General features: G+C 40.4%; 1 protein-coding gene across 3 annotated transcripts in view; it reads left to right on the top strand.

The window, feature by feature from the left end:
• coro2ba (coronin, actin binding protein, 2Ba) overlaps nt 1-16,828 on the top strand; it is a 53,970-nt gene that overhangs the window by 33,880 nt on the left and 3,262 nt on the right. For all 3 annotated transcript variants that reach the window (XM_061276254.1, XM_061276253.1, XM_061276252.1), the window contains 8 exons: nt 863-980; nt 11,071-11,271; nt 13,505-13,621; nt 14,716-14,865; nt 15,567-15,731; nt 15,909-16,025; nt 16,125-16,229; nt 16,694-16,790. In XM_061276254.1, coding sequence (XP_061132238.1) covers nt 966-980; nt 11,071-11,271; nt 13,505-13,621; nt 14,716-14,865; nt 15,567-15,731; nt 15,909-16,025; nt 16,125-16,229; nt 16,694-16,790 — 967 coding nt within the window. In that variant the 5' untranslated portion in view covers nt 863-965. The remainder of the gene's footprint in view (nt 1-862; nt 981-11,070; nt 11,272-13,504; nt 13,622-14,715; nt 14,866-15,566; nt 15,732-15,908; nt 16,026-16,124; nt 16,230-16,693; nt 16,791-16,828) is intronic.

The following is a 16,828-nucleotide window of genomic DNA, read 5'->3' as shown; positions in this document are numbered from 1 at the left end:
TTGCACCTTTATACTTTGATAGTATGCACCAAATATAAGCGGGAAATATAATAGAATTGACAATGATGTATAATTTGTGAACATTATTGTTGTTAGGGTTAGCCCATGACTCTCGTGAGGAGAAGCGATTCAGAGAATGGATGGACGGATGGTAATTGTTAGGCTGAATCTTGTTGGCTCTGTTTCCTTAACTGTGCAGGAAATAATTAATATTAGGACCAATTGTCATTTTTGCTTGTCATTTTTAAGGGGTCTTAAAGGGTCAATTGGAGAAATTTTGAGAAATTGGAGGTTTTTAGGTGCGCCTTATAGTGCGGAAAATACACTATATCAAGCAGGTTTTTTTTTCTGCTCGAGAGATTGAAGGTGCAATAATACACAAGACAAACAAACAATCATATAAATTCTCATTTTGTGCAGATAACACGCAGGTGCCCTTGCAGAAAATGGCATAGATTCTATCAGCCATGCAACACCCAAAGCAGTGTTCAGCATGCCGGGTAGCAAAGTGCGACACACAATCATTGTGTTTTTGCCGAGTCATTCCGTCCTGCAGCGCTCTACCTGACTACCCATTTATAAGCTGCATTAGCCCATCACCAAGACTATTGAGTGACAAAGCAGGACGGCCGCGCGTTGTTTCCTTGCGTGCATGAGCCATGTGGCAAGGCCGGAGGGGAGGGGTGTGTCCCACAGAGTGCGGGGAAGCTTTTCCCTCTGTTAGTAACCAACAGCACTCAGAGCACCAGCCGTGACTTCACTGCAGCAGCAGTCAGCCTCTCTCTGTACTTAGTGGGCGAGACACACTACCCTGTCTGTCCCCTCCTCTCTCTGTATTCCTCCTCTCTCTCTACATTTCCAGCAACCAGCGCTACCCTCCTCTCCTCCTCATCACTCTGCCACTCCTGCAGCATCGATCTCTGTTTGAACGGGACATTGGCCTGCAACTCATCCATTGATTCTGCATGACTGTCACAAAGGTAAGAGACGCTGTGCTGTGTGGCTTAACTGCGTTTCAGGATGACTCCTATGATATTATTGGTTCGAGAGCGTGAGCAAGGTAGAGTCGGTCTTGTGGTGTTGTGATCGATGAAGCGAAGTGGCTGAAGATGAGTTGCCAACGTGGTTGCAGGTGTTTACAGCTGACGCTGTAGTTATGATACAATGGAAGGATGGTCGTTTCTCATCAAGTTTTCATCACCATAAACTGTTTTGCCATTTAAATCCTTAAGATACCCTTTCAAGTCTGCAAAGTCCGGGTATTGCTTGTATGCAACGTAGATGCATCCTTATTTGTATTGCATGCAAACATCCACTTTTTCTAATACTAGCTACTGTATCTGTGGAGGAAACGCCAATAAATATAATCATAATAGCTAAATTATGGAATGAGGACTGACCGACTACTTAAGGATGATTGGACTCTGAAAGACATGTGGTGTGAATCTTGTTTCCTATAAAACACCATTTGGATTTTGATGGAAACATTTAAATGTCTGTACTGAATTTGCAAAATTATAATTGCAATTAATATTTCTTAATATGAGCATTATCTGCATTTGTGGGTCAACTTTAATTTCGCTTGGGGTGGTGGACTGTATATGGGCTGAAGGTTACCTATTCTGTGAACAAACCCAAACAAGTTTGGTGTTAGGCTAAAGTTGAGGGCAGAGGCAAGGATCCCTGTGGTCAACGAGTGTGTGTACAGTCGATCTGAGTGTTTACGTAGAACCAAGATTGTGGTTTGAGCTCAGGACTGCAGCAGTAGGTTGAATCCTCTTAATTAATTAACAAAGTGAGAGAAAGACAGAATGTCACACAGGGAAGAGTGACAGGAAGACAGATAAAGCAAATGAGCACACTTACACCCAGGAGAAGAATTACCCTGGACTAAAATAGATGCCCTAGTGTAGACACAGGACGATGGCCTCAATTGCTCGTTCCTGTATCGAATACCTGCAAGCTGTACACACAGAAATATTCGTTTGAAGATTGAATTGTCGAGCTAAACACAGACACATACTCTGCAACTAGAAATTGTCTTCCTGTGTGTGATCGTGTGGGAGGGCTAAGAGCTGCTGCTGCAGCGTAGGTTCTCTACTATAACAACTGAAATAGGAAAAGGCCATGTGCTCTTTTGTTAGAGAGGAGCTAATGTCAAAATCCGACTCCAGACAGGATGTGAATTGAATTTCTCTTATCTGTTTTGTAAAACAATCGGGCAGCTGGCCCAAATTTAGGATGGAGGTAATATTATTGTCTAAATGTTGATGAGTGGGAACAGCAGGCAAGATGAGAATGAGCTGTTTTCAAGGCTCTACCTGCCAACAGCAGAGAAGTCACCTTGGGGCAGGATGCAGGATGCAGGACTAATGCTACCATGCTGACAGTGCTGAATGACCCTCCATCCCTCAGCTCAGCACAATACAGCAACACCAGATTTATCCTCCATGATGACTTTCCGTTAGAGAATATAATATTAGGACACTGCACGGGATGGCAAATATTGCATTTCAAGAGGTACTGTAACTATCCCCTACTCTGAAATTGCTAAAAGATAATAACCTTACAATGTGCTTTTTAAACTGGAATAGTAAGAATGAGACTAATAAGAACGACGACTCAATTATTAAACACATCAACGACTGATGGAGCAAAACTTGAATGGTTCGCTTGCTTATAAGGTAAGCTAAAATGTGTCCATTTGAAGCAAAATGAAGTAACTCCCTCCACCTCCACATACAAACACCGTGAACACGCACGAGACAAGCCTGATACATATTTGGTCCGTATTGGTGGATTACACGCAAGACATGATGGGCATGTTTGTGTACATGACCCAGTTACAAGGATGAACGAAAAGCAACAAAATGCTTGCTTCGTCCATCCTTTTTTAAAAACTTCTTATCCTCATGTCCACTGTCCGTAAAACGGACTGTTTCGTCTCTGGGACAAAATGCCCATCACTTCAGAATACATACATATGTTTGTTTCTAGTCCATAACAATAAAAATAATCTGACAAAAGCCAAGAGAATAGAAAGTGAATGAACTGTCTTGTGTTTCAGTAGCAAAATAGGCAGTGCCATGAAAGTAGGTCATTACTTATTTAATTCCATGACCTTTGACTTCGAACGAGGCCTTACTTGGTTGAGTCGTCTCTGAGACAGACAGGAACTTAAGCTCTTTAACCTCGTAAGACTGACACTTTGGTCCACTTTCTTTGGGTTTACAGCTTGTTGCTATCAAAGCGTGCATGAGAAATCAAAAACTACTTTGTTCGAACCTAACAAGGTGGTTATTCCCATTAGATTAGGGTTTATACAATTAAGTTCTAGACATACTAAATAGTGATCCTACAAATATATCTATAGTCATTAAAATGAAAATTATACATTTATACAATACTATTTGTATTGATTTGACAAAAATAGTAATATCCTACGTCTATAATTTACATAAATACCACTTGGGCTAAGCCCTCTAATGGAATAGAAAAAGGACGGACAGAACACCGCTGATCAGTACTAAAATAAAACAGACCTTGATTATAGTTAGACCTAAGCCTTCTTTATTGATTTCTTCTGAATGTTCAATTTATGATTTTTTTTTTTCTACTGAAGCAGAAATAAAATAAAGTGTTTCCTTGATTAAAATACAGCATGTGGTGCCATGGGATTGTTTTGGGCACAACTGTGAGTCGGCGGATAAATAAAAATAAAAATCTGTAGGTGGGCAGATTTCCGCTAGTTTAGTCTATTGGAGATCCTGTGACACGAGTGAAAGAACCATTACCCTCTTTTATGACCTAAATCTGTGCAAGTGCGTGTAGCCATCCTCAAGGTTTCTAAATAAAACCCCGCAGCTTGCATCTGGTACCTTACGTAAGACTAAAGTGGGAAGAAGAACCCCATATGGTGTTCCCAAATTCTTTTATTAAGATCGCGTGATAGTTTCCTCCATTAAAGGCTCCCTTTTGTGCTGATAGTTACGCTCAGTTATCCTCCTATCTTGACATGATGAGCACAACAACACTTTTCTGAATTCCAAAGTGTTCCCGGAAGGCTGTCTGACTATCGTCTGTCTGCAAATCTCTTGTGAGGGAATTTGAGGAATTGAAGGAATAAAGGGGCCAAATTGTCATTCATGTTGAAACCAATTTCTGTTCATTTCACAGCTTTTCAGAAGTGTAAGAAAGATTTGTCGTCAGCTACTGGCACAAAAGGTTGCAGAGAGTTTGAAAGCTGTGATCTGTACAGGAAATGGTCCAGTTCTTTTGTGAGGGGCATTACAGAGAGGGCAGTGTGTTATGACTGACAAAATAGATGGGGATGGACATGACAGACCGACTGTTTCCTCTTTTACTCTTTTAAACACAATAGGGAAATCTTGCAAAAACTGAAGCGTGTCCATCGTCAATCAAAGCGGCACTAATGTGTGCCTTCCTCTTTCAAGAGCAAACCATCACTCATCCATCTTTCTTGTTCATGAAGGATGATTTTAATCATTAGGAATGAATAATGAAGGTCCTTGCAAATTGCAAACAGGGTTGCAGTTGTGGCTAAAAAAAAAATAAAAGTCAAAATACCTGGCTCGCAAGATTTGTGCTCAGATCTAAAATTTTTGTGTCTCTCTCTTAAGCTTCTTTAGGGTAATTACGTTTCAGGATCATGTTTGTTTCTAGTCTATATCCAAACCCTAACCAACTGCCTGAGATCGGAAAACCCGAGACATATTTTCGCTTTATTCCTCAAATTAGGAGGAGTGCCCTTGAATAGTGATTAGAGAGTGGACGAATACAGTGTGCTCGCCCTTGGGGGAAAAATGCTTGAGGTCCTCCCTCTCGAGCATAAACACAGATGTTTACATCCAAAGCTTCATATCCATCCCAGTGATGTGAATACCGTCTAATTCAAAGTAGCTTTCCAGCTACTGGGTTTGTAATTACATCTCAGCAAATAGCCCAGTTATGATGCCCTTCTGATGACATTCACTCATATGTGCTTTGACAGAGTTTAGAAATGTTCAGCCTCTGCTAGTTACTGTGAATCTGTTAAGATTCTTGCACCCTAATTAATATAACGCAAGTTCTTTTGATATGTTGCTGCTTGAGCTTCTCATAAATTCTATTTATATTATTTTTGAATCGATGCTAGAAAAACATGCCCACGGAAAATCTCAAAGGTCTTTGCTTGGGGTACCTCACGTACGATACATCTAAATGTCATTTGATTTAGCCAAAAGGCTATTTGACAGCTTGTTTACATGCACACACTCGTTCACACACTGGCACACAATAATCTGCAATCTGAATCATCTTTTCTTGGAGTTTGAAAACGATCACCAGTGTAAGAGATTAACAGTACTAAATCCAGAGTTAATCTTCCTGCCTGAAAAGAGCAGATAACAGACACACGAAAGAAAGATTAATCGAAAGACAAAGTTGTGCAAAAGGGACGACTAAAACTGCGAGACAAAAGAGGGGGGAAGGCTAAGTACTTGTGAGAAAGCCACAATAAAGATTTCCATACCAGAAGACATTCCAATCTCATGAGCTCATTGCCTGTCAGAAAACATCCAAATTGCTCACTTTGTGGGTCTGCGAAATCGTACATTTCAAATGTGCATGAAAGGGCTCAAGTGCATTTCCATATGAGATGGGGGAAGCCTCCAATTGGGGTGTCACTTACTGGGAATACAATATCATTCAACCACATGCCGAAAGCCTTCACGTTATGACAGCGATGGACTTTGAATGACTTGAACTAATTGTGAAACGCGTTCAATGGAATGGTGTGTTACATTTCTTTCTTTGTGTGTAAAGTGGTTGTACGGTATTTGCATTTGGTAGAAGGGGAATCATTTGTTAATTTGCATTATTCCCTTTCTTTTTCAAATAGATTGGCCACAGTATGAGGTATGACTTATGAGGTTAGGTATGAGAATGTGGCACATTGAAAGAGATTGGAGGACATGAAGCAGTTCTAATTCAACTCAAACCCAAGCAACGGTCGTACAAAAAGTGAAATGTTTTTAGACTTTCGGAGAAACCAATGTCCTATCTTATCATAATGCTAGCATTTATAAATCAGGGCGGCTTTTCTGACACTCTATTTATGGCAACAGTGAAGATGCACTGATGGGTTCATGCAAAAGCTGCTGCTATGCTGCTGCTGGACAACCAGGCTGGTTGTCTCCCTGGAACAGTCGTTGCCAGAAAAGTCTTGTGGAATCTACATTATTTTATCCCACATCTCATTCTCTGACAATAGCAACGCTGTATATTCTGCTGCGATGTCATTTTGCACATGCTTATGCAACATCGACTTGCATTTGCCTAGTGTCCAATCGCCAGCTTTTTTTCCTCAACGTCTGGTTTGGTTGTGGACCATGATTTTCTTTTTCTTGCTTGACTGCAGCAAGATTTAAGAAGTATACAACACATCTGAACATACATTATGGTCTGAGCTACCAGCATTACAAAGCTGAGTGAACATTAGGGAGTGTAGTGTTGAGTGGGGAAAGGAAAGCAAATCAATGGTGAATGATCCTGCCACCCACACGCATGCACGTGCACACACACACGTACACACTGAAGTTCAATCAGGTCAAACTCAGCCCCGTATTATGCCGATGGGCTCTGATAGCAGTGTAAATATAGATATTAGCTGGTACTTTCTAAGCAGCACATAATACAATAGCTTTGACTTTCTTCAGCTTCCTTTTACTCTTTGTGCTTGTTTTTTTGTGTACACAGAACGTGTTACATGAACCTATTCATTCCTTTAATGCAAGCTTAGTTGTGTTGCTGCTTTAAACCACAGCTTCAGCATGAATTTTGTTAAAGCAGAGATGCTTAAGGCAAGGCTAGTTGAAGGTTAACAGAAAGTTGATGAGACCATGATCAGTGTGTCAGCAATAGTCAACTCATGCCTCATCTACAGACATTATCATCATCTGTCTGAGAGTTTATAGGGTGTACTGTAGGTCTCAGGTCTGGACTTCAATATTAGGGTTCACATCTAAAGCACTTGATAGAATCATCCAAAAGGGTATAACAACCACTAAAAAGACACACATGTATAAAATAAAATTGCAGATTTAATATTTGTCCAAAGAGTAATGTGAAATGAGGCTCCCAGGACTGTACTGTGGAAGTCCAGTTGACAGGATAGCAATAACAGATCAATGCAACAGACTGGAAAGATGTGCATGAGTGACCTTCTAATAGATATACAATATCTAACAACAGTGCACAAAGTCAATCACTTTCCTCTCATGGATGGTGCATAGGAAACTGCAAAAGAAATTAAAATGAAGCTATTTGAAATATAAATATACTGTGTGTGCGCAAGCCTTACATTGATAGGAGAATTGGGATCCGACAGCATTAGCGCCAAGATGCACAACTAGAGCCCTCAGACTGCAGAATGGGAAAGTCTCGTCCGGGCAGATGGTCTGACGCCGGACTTTGCCATGTTTTCCCATCTGTCTGGTCAAGTGTTTTCATTCTATCAGTCCATCACTCCATCTTTCTAGACAGTGATGGTTGTAAAGAAACATAAAGTGAAAGATGAGATGAGTCAAAGAAAAGAATGAATTCAGATTGAGCTCAAAAGTGTTTGATTGATGAGCTAAAGATAATCCTGAAATGTTTTTGGTGCGCTGAGCCTCCGAGATTCCCACTTTCAGGACTAGGGACTAATTTGTGACTACCGTATTTTCTGGATTATAAATCGCTTCAGAGTACAAATCGCACCAGCCATAAAATGCATAATAAAGAAGGAATGGGAGTATCAGTCGCATTTTTGGGGGAAATGTATTTGATTATATCCAACACCAACCACAGACATGTCGTCTTGAAAGGCAATTTAAAATAAAAATAGAATAGAGGCAACAACAGGCTGAATGGTACGGTATGCTAACGTTACATGAACACATAAACAAGGAACTGAGAACGTGCCTGGTAACATACGTATTAAGAGTTATTCAGATAACTATAGCATAAATAACATGTTAACAAGTTTACCAAACCATCTGTGTCACTCCAAATCACTAAATCTAGTGAAATCTTCATCCTCTGTGTCACTTTTAAACAACTCCGGAGGTAGAAGATGCGGCGCTTCCTCTTCTATGTCGCTTACGTCAGACTCGTCAGTTGCAGAAATGATCAACACAGGCCTAGTGTCCTCTTGTGGTTTAGTGTGAAAATAACATCTGAAATGATATAATAATATGTTAATAATTTCACATATAAGTCGAGTCAGAGTATAAATCGTACCCACGGCCAAATTGTGAAAAATACTGCGATTTATAGTCCAGGAAATACGGCACTAATGGTAATCTTTTCTTCCAGCAAATGCATGTCCGGAACCATTTGACAAGAGAGACTATACTGTATAACAAATTCTATTTGGTGAGGATTTCAGATGGGTCAAAAATACGAGAATAATTTCACCGGACAATAGACCTCTTTTTTTCTCCTCTGTGGTGATAGATGGCTTCTTGGACAGTCATTCTTTGTGTGCTGTGCAGGACGTCATTATTTCCTGTCACAACTAGGGGCAGCTTGAATCCTGAAACATCATTAGCTCTGCTTCTGAGTCTCCTGGAGTTACTTCCTGTTCTTTTTGTACAGAGAACAGAATAGTCGAAAAATGAACTTTATTTGCACCAAAATAAACTCAGTGCTGGATCTTATCCCTGTTCTCATTGCTGATATAAATACAGGAGTAAATGGGCTTGCACTTTTCTCCCTTTAGCCATTGAAGCACTTGAACACATCATTCATTTAGTGATGACAGCATCAAGGGCAACCAAAGGTCCAGTATCAAGCTGGCCCAGAAACTACTTGACATAGACTGATGATCGCACTCACAGCCTTCAAGTACAATGATGCTCACTCCACTACCAGAGCCAAGAGTGAAATTTTCTCTCCAAGAGGGCACCTTAAAAGACGTGCCACTTTTGAAATAGAAGAGTGGAAGTCGCCGAGAGTGACAAGTCTGAAATGCATATGCATTGCTTTGACTGTACAAAAAGTTTGATAACCATACGCAGCCAGTTCCCAAGGCAGAAAACTATTCCAGCCAAACGGTAACACTTCCTGTGTGAATGAGCCCATTTCACACTGTGCCAAAATCAGAATTTGGCTAAAAGAGTGACAGCATTTCTCTTTGTGAGGTTTAGCCCTTACTGCGAAGGGAAGTTGTGATAAATGACTGCATAATGTCACTGTGAGGGAGAAGAGGCAAGCCAAAACACCACACAGCGTCTCGACTGGGCCTTGCTACATTTAAATGACCCGAGGACTTCTTTTGTGTGTCAGATGAATGTAGGATGTCAGGCGGTCAAATTGACTCAGTTGGGGTACCCCTGATGATTGTTTCGTTTTCCCATTGGAAATAGCTTAAAATCTTTTGAGTGATGTTGACATGACTGTTAGAGGTTACACATCTTTTTGACAATGTATTTAATTACATTGAAAAATACATCGTAGGGAATGTGTGACTTTTAAAGCTGTGTTTATTTTTTAGGGGGGGGGGGATATTAACTTGCGCTGCTCGCTCTGTGACAGGGCCTAAATGTCTTAAGAATATCAAAGCATATGCAATCATTTCACATGGATTTAACTAAGCGCCGCAAATTATGAAACCCTCTTTAGTGGGGAAATATGACAAATTCCCAGAAGCAAGCAGTAGAAGTCATTTGAATGCAAATGTGCATGACATGCAACATAATGATGGCACTGCATCTTTGTAGTGATGCACTGTTGACATAGTTTAATACAATTCTTCAGGGGCCCACTTAGTTGGAAAATGACTACTTCAAATCAGTCAAATGAGTAGAAGTGCGTGCTTTGTGAAATTTAAAAGGGCTACAATCATACATGAAGCCATGTTAACATTTAAAATGAGCTGTAGGAGGTTGATTTTGGCAAACAGTTGGTTATTATAATAAATAGATGCGTTTCGAGGGCTATAATGGTGACTCTGCTAGCGCTGGAGCAAGCAATAGAGCACAGGTGTGAAACTCAAGGCCCGGGGGCCAGATACGGCCCACCACATCTTTTTATTTGGGTTGACAGTCATAATGGCCCTCCGAAAAAAGCTATGACTACAATGCGGCCCGCGAAAAAAATGAGTTTGACACCCCTGCAATAGAGTATGTAGATTTCAACGGCTGACTCAATAAAGAAGGTGGATGTCTGACATCCGAGTGTAACAAAGCAGCTTTGTGACGACAGTGTCACTAGTATGGATGTGAAGTACTGTGCTTGAGTGCATGATTTTCATTTTCCTTTCATAGTAGATCATCAACTCAAAGTGCTCTGATCGGCTTAAAATACTAAACAACATTAAATTTGTGCGCCTCACAAATCTTAGATTGCCTCAACCTTTAAGTGTAACCAAGCCATTTTATCAGTCGCTATCTGACAGTACGAGAGATCATCCGTCCTTTCTCACATTGATTATTTTTACCACTTTGTGTGACTTTTATCAGACATACACAGAAGGGACGGCTCTCAAAGATTCTCAAAGGACAGTGAAACATTTCTCCGTGTGACCTATTAGAAGTTAAGACATTGAAAGGGTGCCAATTGGGTGTGTTTGGACCAGAGGCGATATGTAGGGGATTCCGCAATTCCAGTAGCAAGGTGTGAAGTTTACGCCATCCATCCACACCTTTGGTGAATGTGCACACATCACGGCTACAGATGAATAATCACAGCTGTGAGAGAAGCTCGTGTGTTTGGGCTGGCATCTATGTGTGAATTAATTTGTGCCGTGGCTGTAATGAATAAGGCATTCAGTGAACTTATGTAATTGCACGTTATAATTTTAACCCTATTGATCTTTTTCAGAAATTGTAAAATTACAATGACTCTAGGTTGAAGACAACCAAAATATATCCCACTGAAGTTGTCAGGTTAGCTCAATTGCCAATTGTGAAACAATTTTGCAATTAACTTTTCACCCAATTAGAATCTCAGTTGTAGGTTTCTTTTGTTAGCATTTCGTATATTATATAGTACATGTGTTTAATCTCCACTATGTTCTATTGATGTTAGATGTCATGGCGCTCGTCCTACCGAAGCTCCAAGTTTCGAAATGTCTACGGAAAGGTAGGCAGTCGGGAGCACTGCTACGATGGAATCCCCATCACCAAGAATGTCCACGACAGCCACTTCTGTGCCGTCAACTCCAAGTTCCTGGCCGTGGTCACTGAGAGCTCTGGTGGGGGCTCATTCATCATCATTCCTGTTTCCCAGGTAACACTCATTGGTTAAGATGGATGCTCCATGGGAAATGCATTATAACTGAATTTATCTCTGAGGCCCCCAGACATTGCAAAGCAACACATGATTTCATGTTGCTTTGCAAAGTCTGGGTGAGGTCACAGAGACAAATTCAGTTATGATGCTTTGTTGTTGTTTTTTTGTAATGAGTAAAAAAAAAGGAAGAAATTAATTGGATGGCTTTCTCATGTTCAGACATTGGAGGAATGACATCAGTATTTTACAATCAGAGCGTGAGCAGCTCATTGGTATTTTTTATGTTTTGTATGGAATAACAATCATTCATTCAGATAAAAGACAAAATTGTAACATCCATCCATCCATTCATCCATCCATACATTTGCTAAAAATGCATAGCAAAGTGGCCACTGTATGGGAATGTGTGTTAAAGTGTTTCTTTGAATAGAGAAAAACAGATGTAATCCAAGTTATGTGGCCGTTCGTTTCAACAGATTCCAATTTAATTCAAGTCTCAAGATAAATCCAACTTTCACTTACACATTGAGATCAGACACGGTTTCACATGTGCTAATTCTGACATTTTGATGTCTGTTAAAGACATACGTATATAGTCGTCCAAAATAATGGAGAATTCAGTCCTGTGACAGTTTTGAGTTTCGTTTTAGTCTACTTTTAGGTTTCTCATGTATGTCCATATGGTTGCTCATTTGTCACCACTTAAGATTCTGCAGTTTTGCATGTATTTTGAATTCACAATTAATGTGACTGAGTCAATGGATAATTATTTCAAAACCTCACTTGGATTTCATGGGAAATGACATAGATCATCACTTTTTCCGCAATTTCCCTCCCCACCCTTGTCATGAGATGTCATGGGAATGATGACAGACGTACTAAAATACATAAGTCGTTATACAGAGTGATAAAATTGACTGACATGGGTTGGTACTGTAAATGCTTTAAGTCTCCAAAATGTGTTAATGCAAAAAAAAGCTTTTCGTTTTTTTTCCTCTCCTGATGCTGACACCAAGGTTATGTCCTTCATCGAGGCTGGCATATTATAATGACAGCCACCCCTCAGATAAAACCACCAACAGTGTGTTGCCGGCACCACCTGGTGCACCCAGGGACCCAGAATGTAGAACATTGGCTCACGAACACCTGAGACATGGAGTCTTTCACCCACAACATGGCGGCGGTGTGCCCACCTATTGTTTTGCTTCAGAGACAAGCAGCTGTGATGCTTTTCCACTGAGGAGCAGCAGCATGCCCGTGTCCATCTGCTAAACTACAGCAGCAGAATAGCAATTAACCTCCAGAAGCATGACTCATCATATTCCTTTTAGTCGAATTAGAAGTGGCTGGCCATGTGGGAGAATATACCTTGGAAGATTTATAACCTGCTCTGAAAAGATTTGCAGACTTTTTAAATTACAATGAAACTATGAAATATGAAAAAAAATATTTCTCATGATGGCTTTCAGTGAGGATGATCATTAAGGAATGTTTTATTTAAAACTGAGCTCCTTAAGAATTCTGACTTAGCATCCCTCCCATAGCCTCTGCCTTGTCTTTATATTATAATAAAAATGTCCTCCCTGTGAAATACTTTGCCATAGAAGTATTAGAATGCATTGCGATGGACACTGTTGCATGTTTCCACTGTTGTGAACTTTCCAATATGCTTTCACGCCATGTCAACTTTGATAACGTGTTAGGGGTTGATGCTCTTTGCTTCTAATCAATTTTAATAACATAAGTGTGGGTACTCGACAGACTGTCAAAAAATATGCCATGCTCATCCTCACAGTTCAGAGAAGACGGTGCATATAAACACACACACAAATGGAACGATCACAACCCTGATTTGAGCGAATGTGACGTAACACAAATCTCTTGGGAATTAAAAAAAAAAGGAGGTCAGTGGACTAAAGTGACATCAAACATTTATGACGTCACTCACATCAGTTTACCAGTGCCTTATTATTGTAGCCCAGTGCCCCGCAGTGGTCACAATGGGTGATTGCAACAAGTCCCCCACAGTTTTTTTTACGTGGATTTTGTTTTATTTTCACTACTGAGAGTACTTAACATAAATAAGTACACTTCCCAAAAGATTTCTTGGAAAACTTATTTGATAAGACTAGAAAATAATGTACTCATTCATTCGTCATGCATTGGAGATATCTGTATTGTACATGTATGACCATGAGAAAAGCAAATATCCATCTTTCCCTCTCTTCAGTCAGGCCGTCTAGACACTCACTACCCAAAGGTATGCGGGCACCACGGCAATGTACTGGACATCAAATGGAACCCCTTCTTTGAAAACATCATAGCTTCATGCTCGGAGGACAGCTCGGCAAGTGACCTTCACCACTTTTATTTGATCCTTTTCATCTGATTGTTATTGAGCATGCTCAATTCAAGATTTCCTTTTTGTCTCCGGAGGAAATTAGTCCCAGATATTAAAGACATGCAAACATTTACGTGGAACACAATCCCTCCACTCCCCATCATTCCCATCTTTGCCTGATTCAGCAAGTGTTAAACCGTATTATGCCTTTTTCAAATGCCTTTTACTTGTTCAATTCTTCTTGAAGGTACTGTATCTAGTTACCTGAAAGGCATTTATGGGATGTACATTTTCTAGCTGCACACTCACTAGTATCTTTATACACTGATTGATCCTCCCTATGATTTATGTTATCTTGCACTTCAAACCTCGGATTTATATACCGTATTTTCCGGACTATAAGGCGCACCTAAAAACCTAAAATCTTCTCAAAAGCCGACAGTGCGCCTTATAGTCCACTGCGCCTTATATATGGACTAAATTCCTAAATTCAAACTGGCCCGAAGCATTGTGTCATGAAGTCAAGCATAAGTGGCCTGCTGAAGACTATGAATCATGAATCAAATAGACTATGGATCATTATTTTGTGATTATAAAGTCATTTGCTGCATTTGAAGTTGAAATAAAAAAGATAAAATGGAGAATGATTTGATTTAGATTAAAAATCTGACATGATGCATTAATGGTGCGCTTTATAGTCCGGTGCGCCTTATATAAGGATTAAGTTTTAAAATGGGCCATTCATTGAAGGTGCGCCTTATAGTCCGGTGCGCCTTATAGTCCGGAAAATACGGTAAACGCATTATTGCACAACTCCGACAATGACATCACAGTGAAAGCATGATAATGTAGCATATTGTACTATGGAGTAGTTTCACAGATGATGAATAATCCCCTCTGGTCATGATGGTGCTTTCAGACATAACGGTAATCCAGTTTAATCTAAAAGCCAAGTCCTACACTAAATAGGGCATCTCTGTTTATATCGTAATAAAGACCACAGAATAAAATGGGCCCTTCCCTAATAATAATAATTCACTTCTCGGTTTATGTTTCTATTAGCCTGTCTCATGACGCAGTTTGGCATGTGAATATGACAGGTGCGAATATGGGAGATCCCGGACGGCGGCCTGCGGCGTAACATGACTGAGGCAGTGCTGGAGCTGTACGGTCATAGCAGACGAGTAGGTTTGATCGAGTGGCATCCTACCAGCAGTGGCATCCTATTCAGCGCTGGCTATGATTATAAGGTATCACGTCATACTGCATTGACAACACACAATATATCCATTATGCAGTCATAAAATCATTTTGTTTTGACTATGCATAGAGGAAACAAATAAAAAACCCAAATTGTATTCCTTGTTTATTTCTTCCGTAGGACGATTTTTTAAAATGCACTTGGGACTGCACACCAGAAAAAGGCAGACACACAAATATTTAGAGATAAAAAATATTTTGTCAGAGGTGACATGGCACGACTCCTTGTTGTGTGTTGCTCCAAGTCAGCAAGAAGGTGTCTCAGATGCCCTAAAACTGCAATGCTGACTCGCAATGATTTTTTGTTGGCATTTCAAAAATGTTTTCATGAGTGGAAAAGTTTTCCCTGCCTCCTCACATTTTGTCTGCACTACACTGGCTGGTTTGTGCACACTGATTAAAAATAAATCAGCCAGCGCAACTCATCTCAGGTTTGGTAAATCACAACGCGCATGCAAAATTCATCAATACAGACATACATCCACATCTTGCAAAAAAAAAGTTTGAGTGAGACAATCCTAGTTAGTCAATCAGATTCCACATTTGTTTGCATGTGCAATCACGTTTGTGAGTGTTTTCACAGGTTCAAGCCTGTACTTTAATAAATCAAGATATTGGCCTTCTGCCAGAGGCCATTAATTCAAAGACACTAAAATAAGCTATCAAGTCCACTCACATCCCTTTTTGTCAGATCCTGATCTGGAACTTGGAGATTGGAGAGCCAGTAAAAATGATTGACTGCCATACAGACGTCATCCTTAGCATGTCCTTCAACACAGACGGCAGCCTGCTGGCCACCAGCTGTAAAGACAAGAAGCTGCGAGTCATTGAGCCGCGCTCTGGCAGAGTTCTTCAGGTAGGTTAGAAAAAATGAGCGTAGAAAAGCCATTTAAACTTCCCATACTACTTGGAATCAAAATGAAAACTGATCCCCAGTTAGGATTGTTGTAACTTTTCATGCAACAAAGAAATTACATGGTGATTAGTTCGAGCATCCCCAACACTTCACTCTGTCTTGGTGTTCCTCCTCCAGCAAGCCAGCTACAAGAACCACAGAGTAAACCGAGTGCTATTCCTGGGCAACCTCAAACGCCTGCTCACCACAGGTGTCTCTCGATGGAACACACGTCAGATTGCTCTTTGGGATCAGGTCTGCTAAACTTCCGTATGGCGCTTTCTGAGTGCGAGGAGCAAGCGTGTGCGTGTCTGCCTGAAATTGCATCAATATGTGGTATGTTGATCTTCCCAGGAGGATTTGTCCATGCCATTGATGGAAGAGGACATAGATGGTCTCTCAGGATTGCTGTTTCCTTTCTATGACTCTGACACGCACATGGTGTACCTGGCAGGCAAGGTTAGAAGATCCCACTTCTGTCTCACCCTTGGGTGTTGCCCGAAGAATGGGTAGTGGAATGCATATCCTCAACTTTGACAAAAAACAAAAATTCCGACCCACTCACTAGTAGTAGACATTGGATCATTCTGGGAAAGATAGTGGTGGCGATAAAATAAAACCCATGACATTTTTAGAAATGCACCAGAAAAATTTATAGCAGTTGCCTCATTCCTCTAGCTCCTACTATATCTTCCCTCAAAGTTGTTCTGATAAAGCATTCAAGACTGCAGTAATTGTTTTCATTTCTGTTGGTTTGCTTCAAAACCTTTGACAAATGAAACGTGGAAAACGCTTAACAGTGTTCAGAGAGTGGTTACATGCCTCTGTTCTGTTCTTGGAGTCAGACTCAAAATGTCAACTATTGGATTCAAAAGTATTGTATAAGCGCATACAAAATCATGTTGATTTTTTTTTTTTACTAGGGAGACGGCAACATCCGTTACTTTGAGATCACTACAGAAAAACCATTCATTCAGTACCTAATGGAGTTCCGGTCCCCGGCCCCACAGAAAGGATTAGGTAAGTCACTACCGGCAAGAGAGCATCTAAAAAATTTT

This window comes from Syngnathus typhle, linkage group LG4 (assembly GCF_033458585.1).
Source record: "Syngnathus typhle isolate RoL2023-S1 ecotype Sweden linkage group LG4, RoL_Styp_1.0, whole genome shotgun sequence".
Taxonomy (NCBI): domain Eukaryota; kingdom Metazoa; phylum Chordata; class Actinopteri; order Syngnathiformes; family Syngnathidae; genus Syngnathus; species Syngnathus typhle.
The sequence above is the reverse complement of the archived record's forward strand: the minus strand, read 5'-3'. Positions and strand labels throughout refer to the sequence as shown.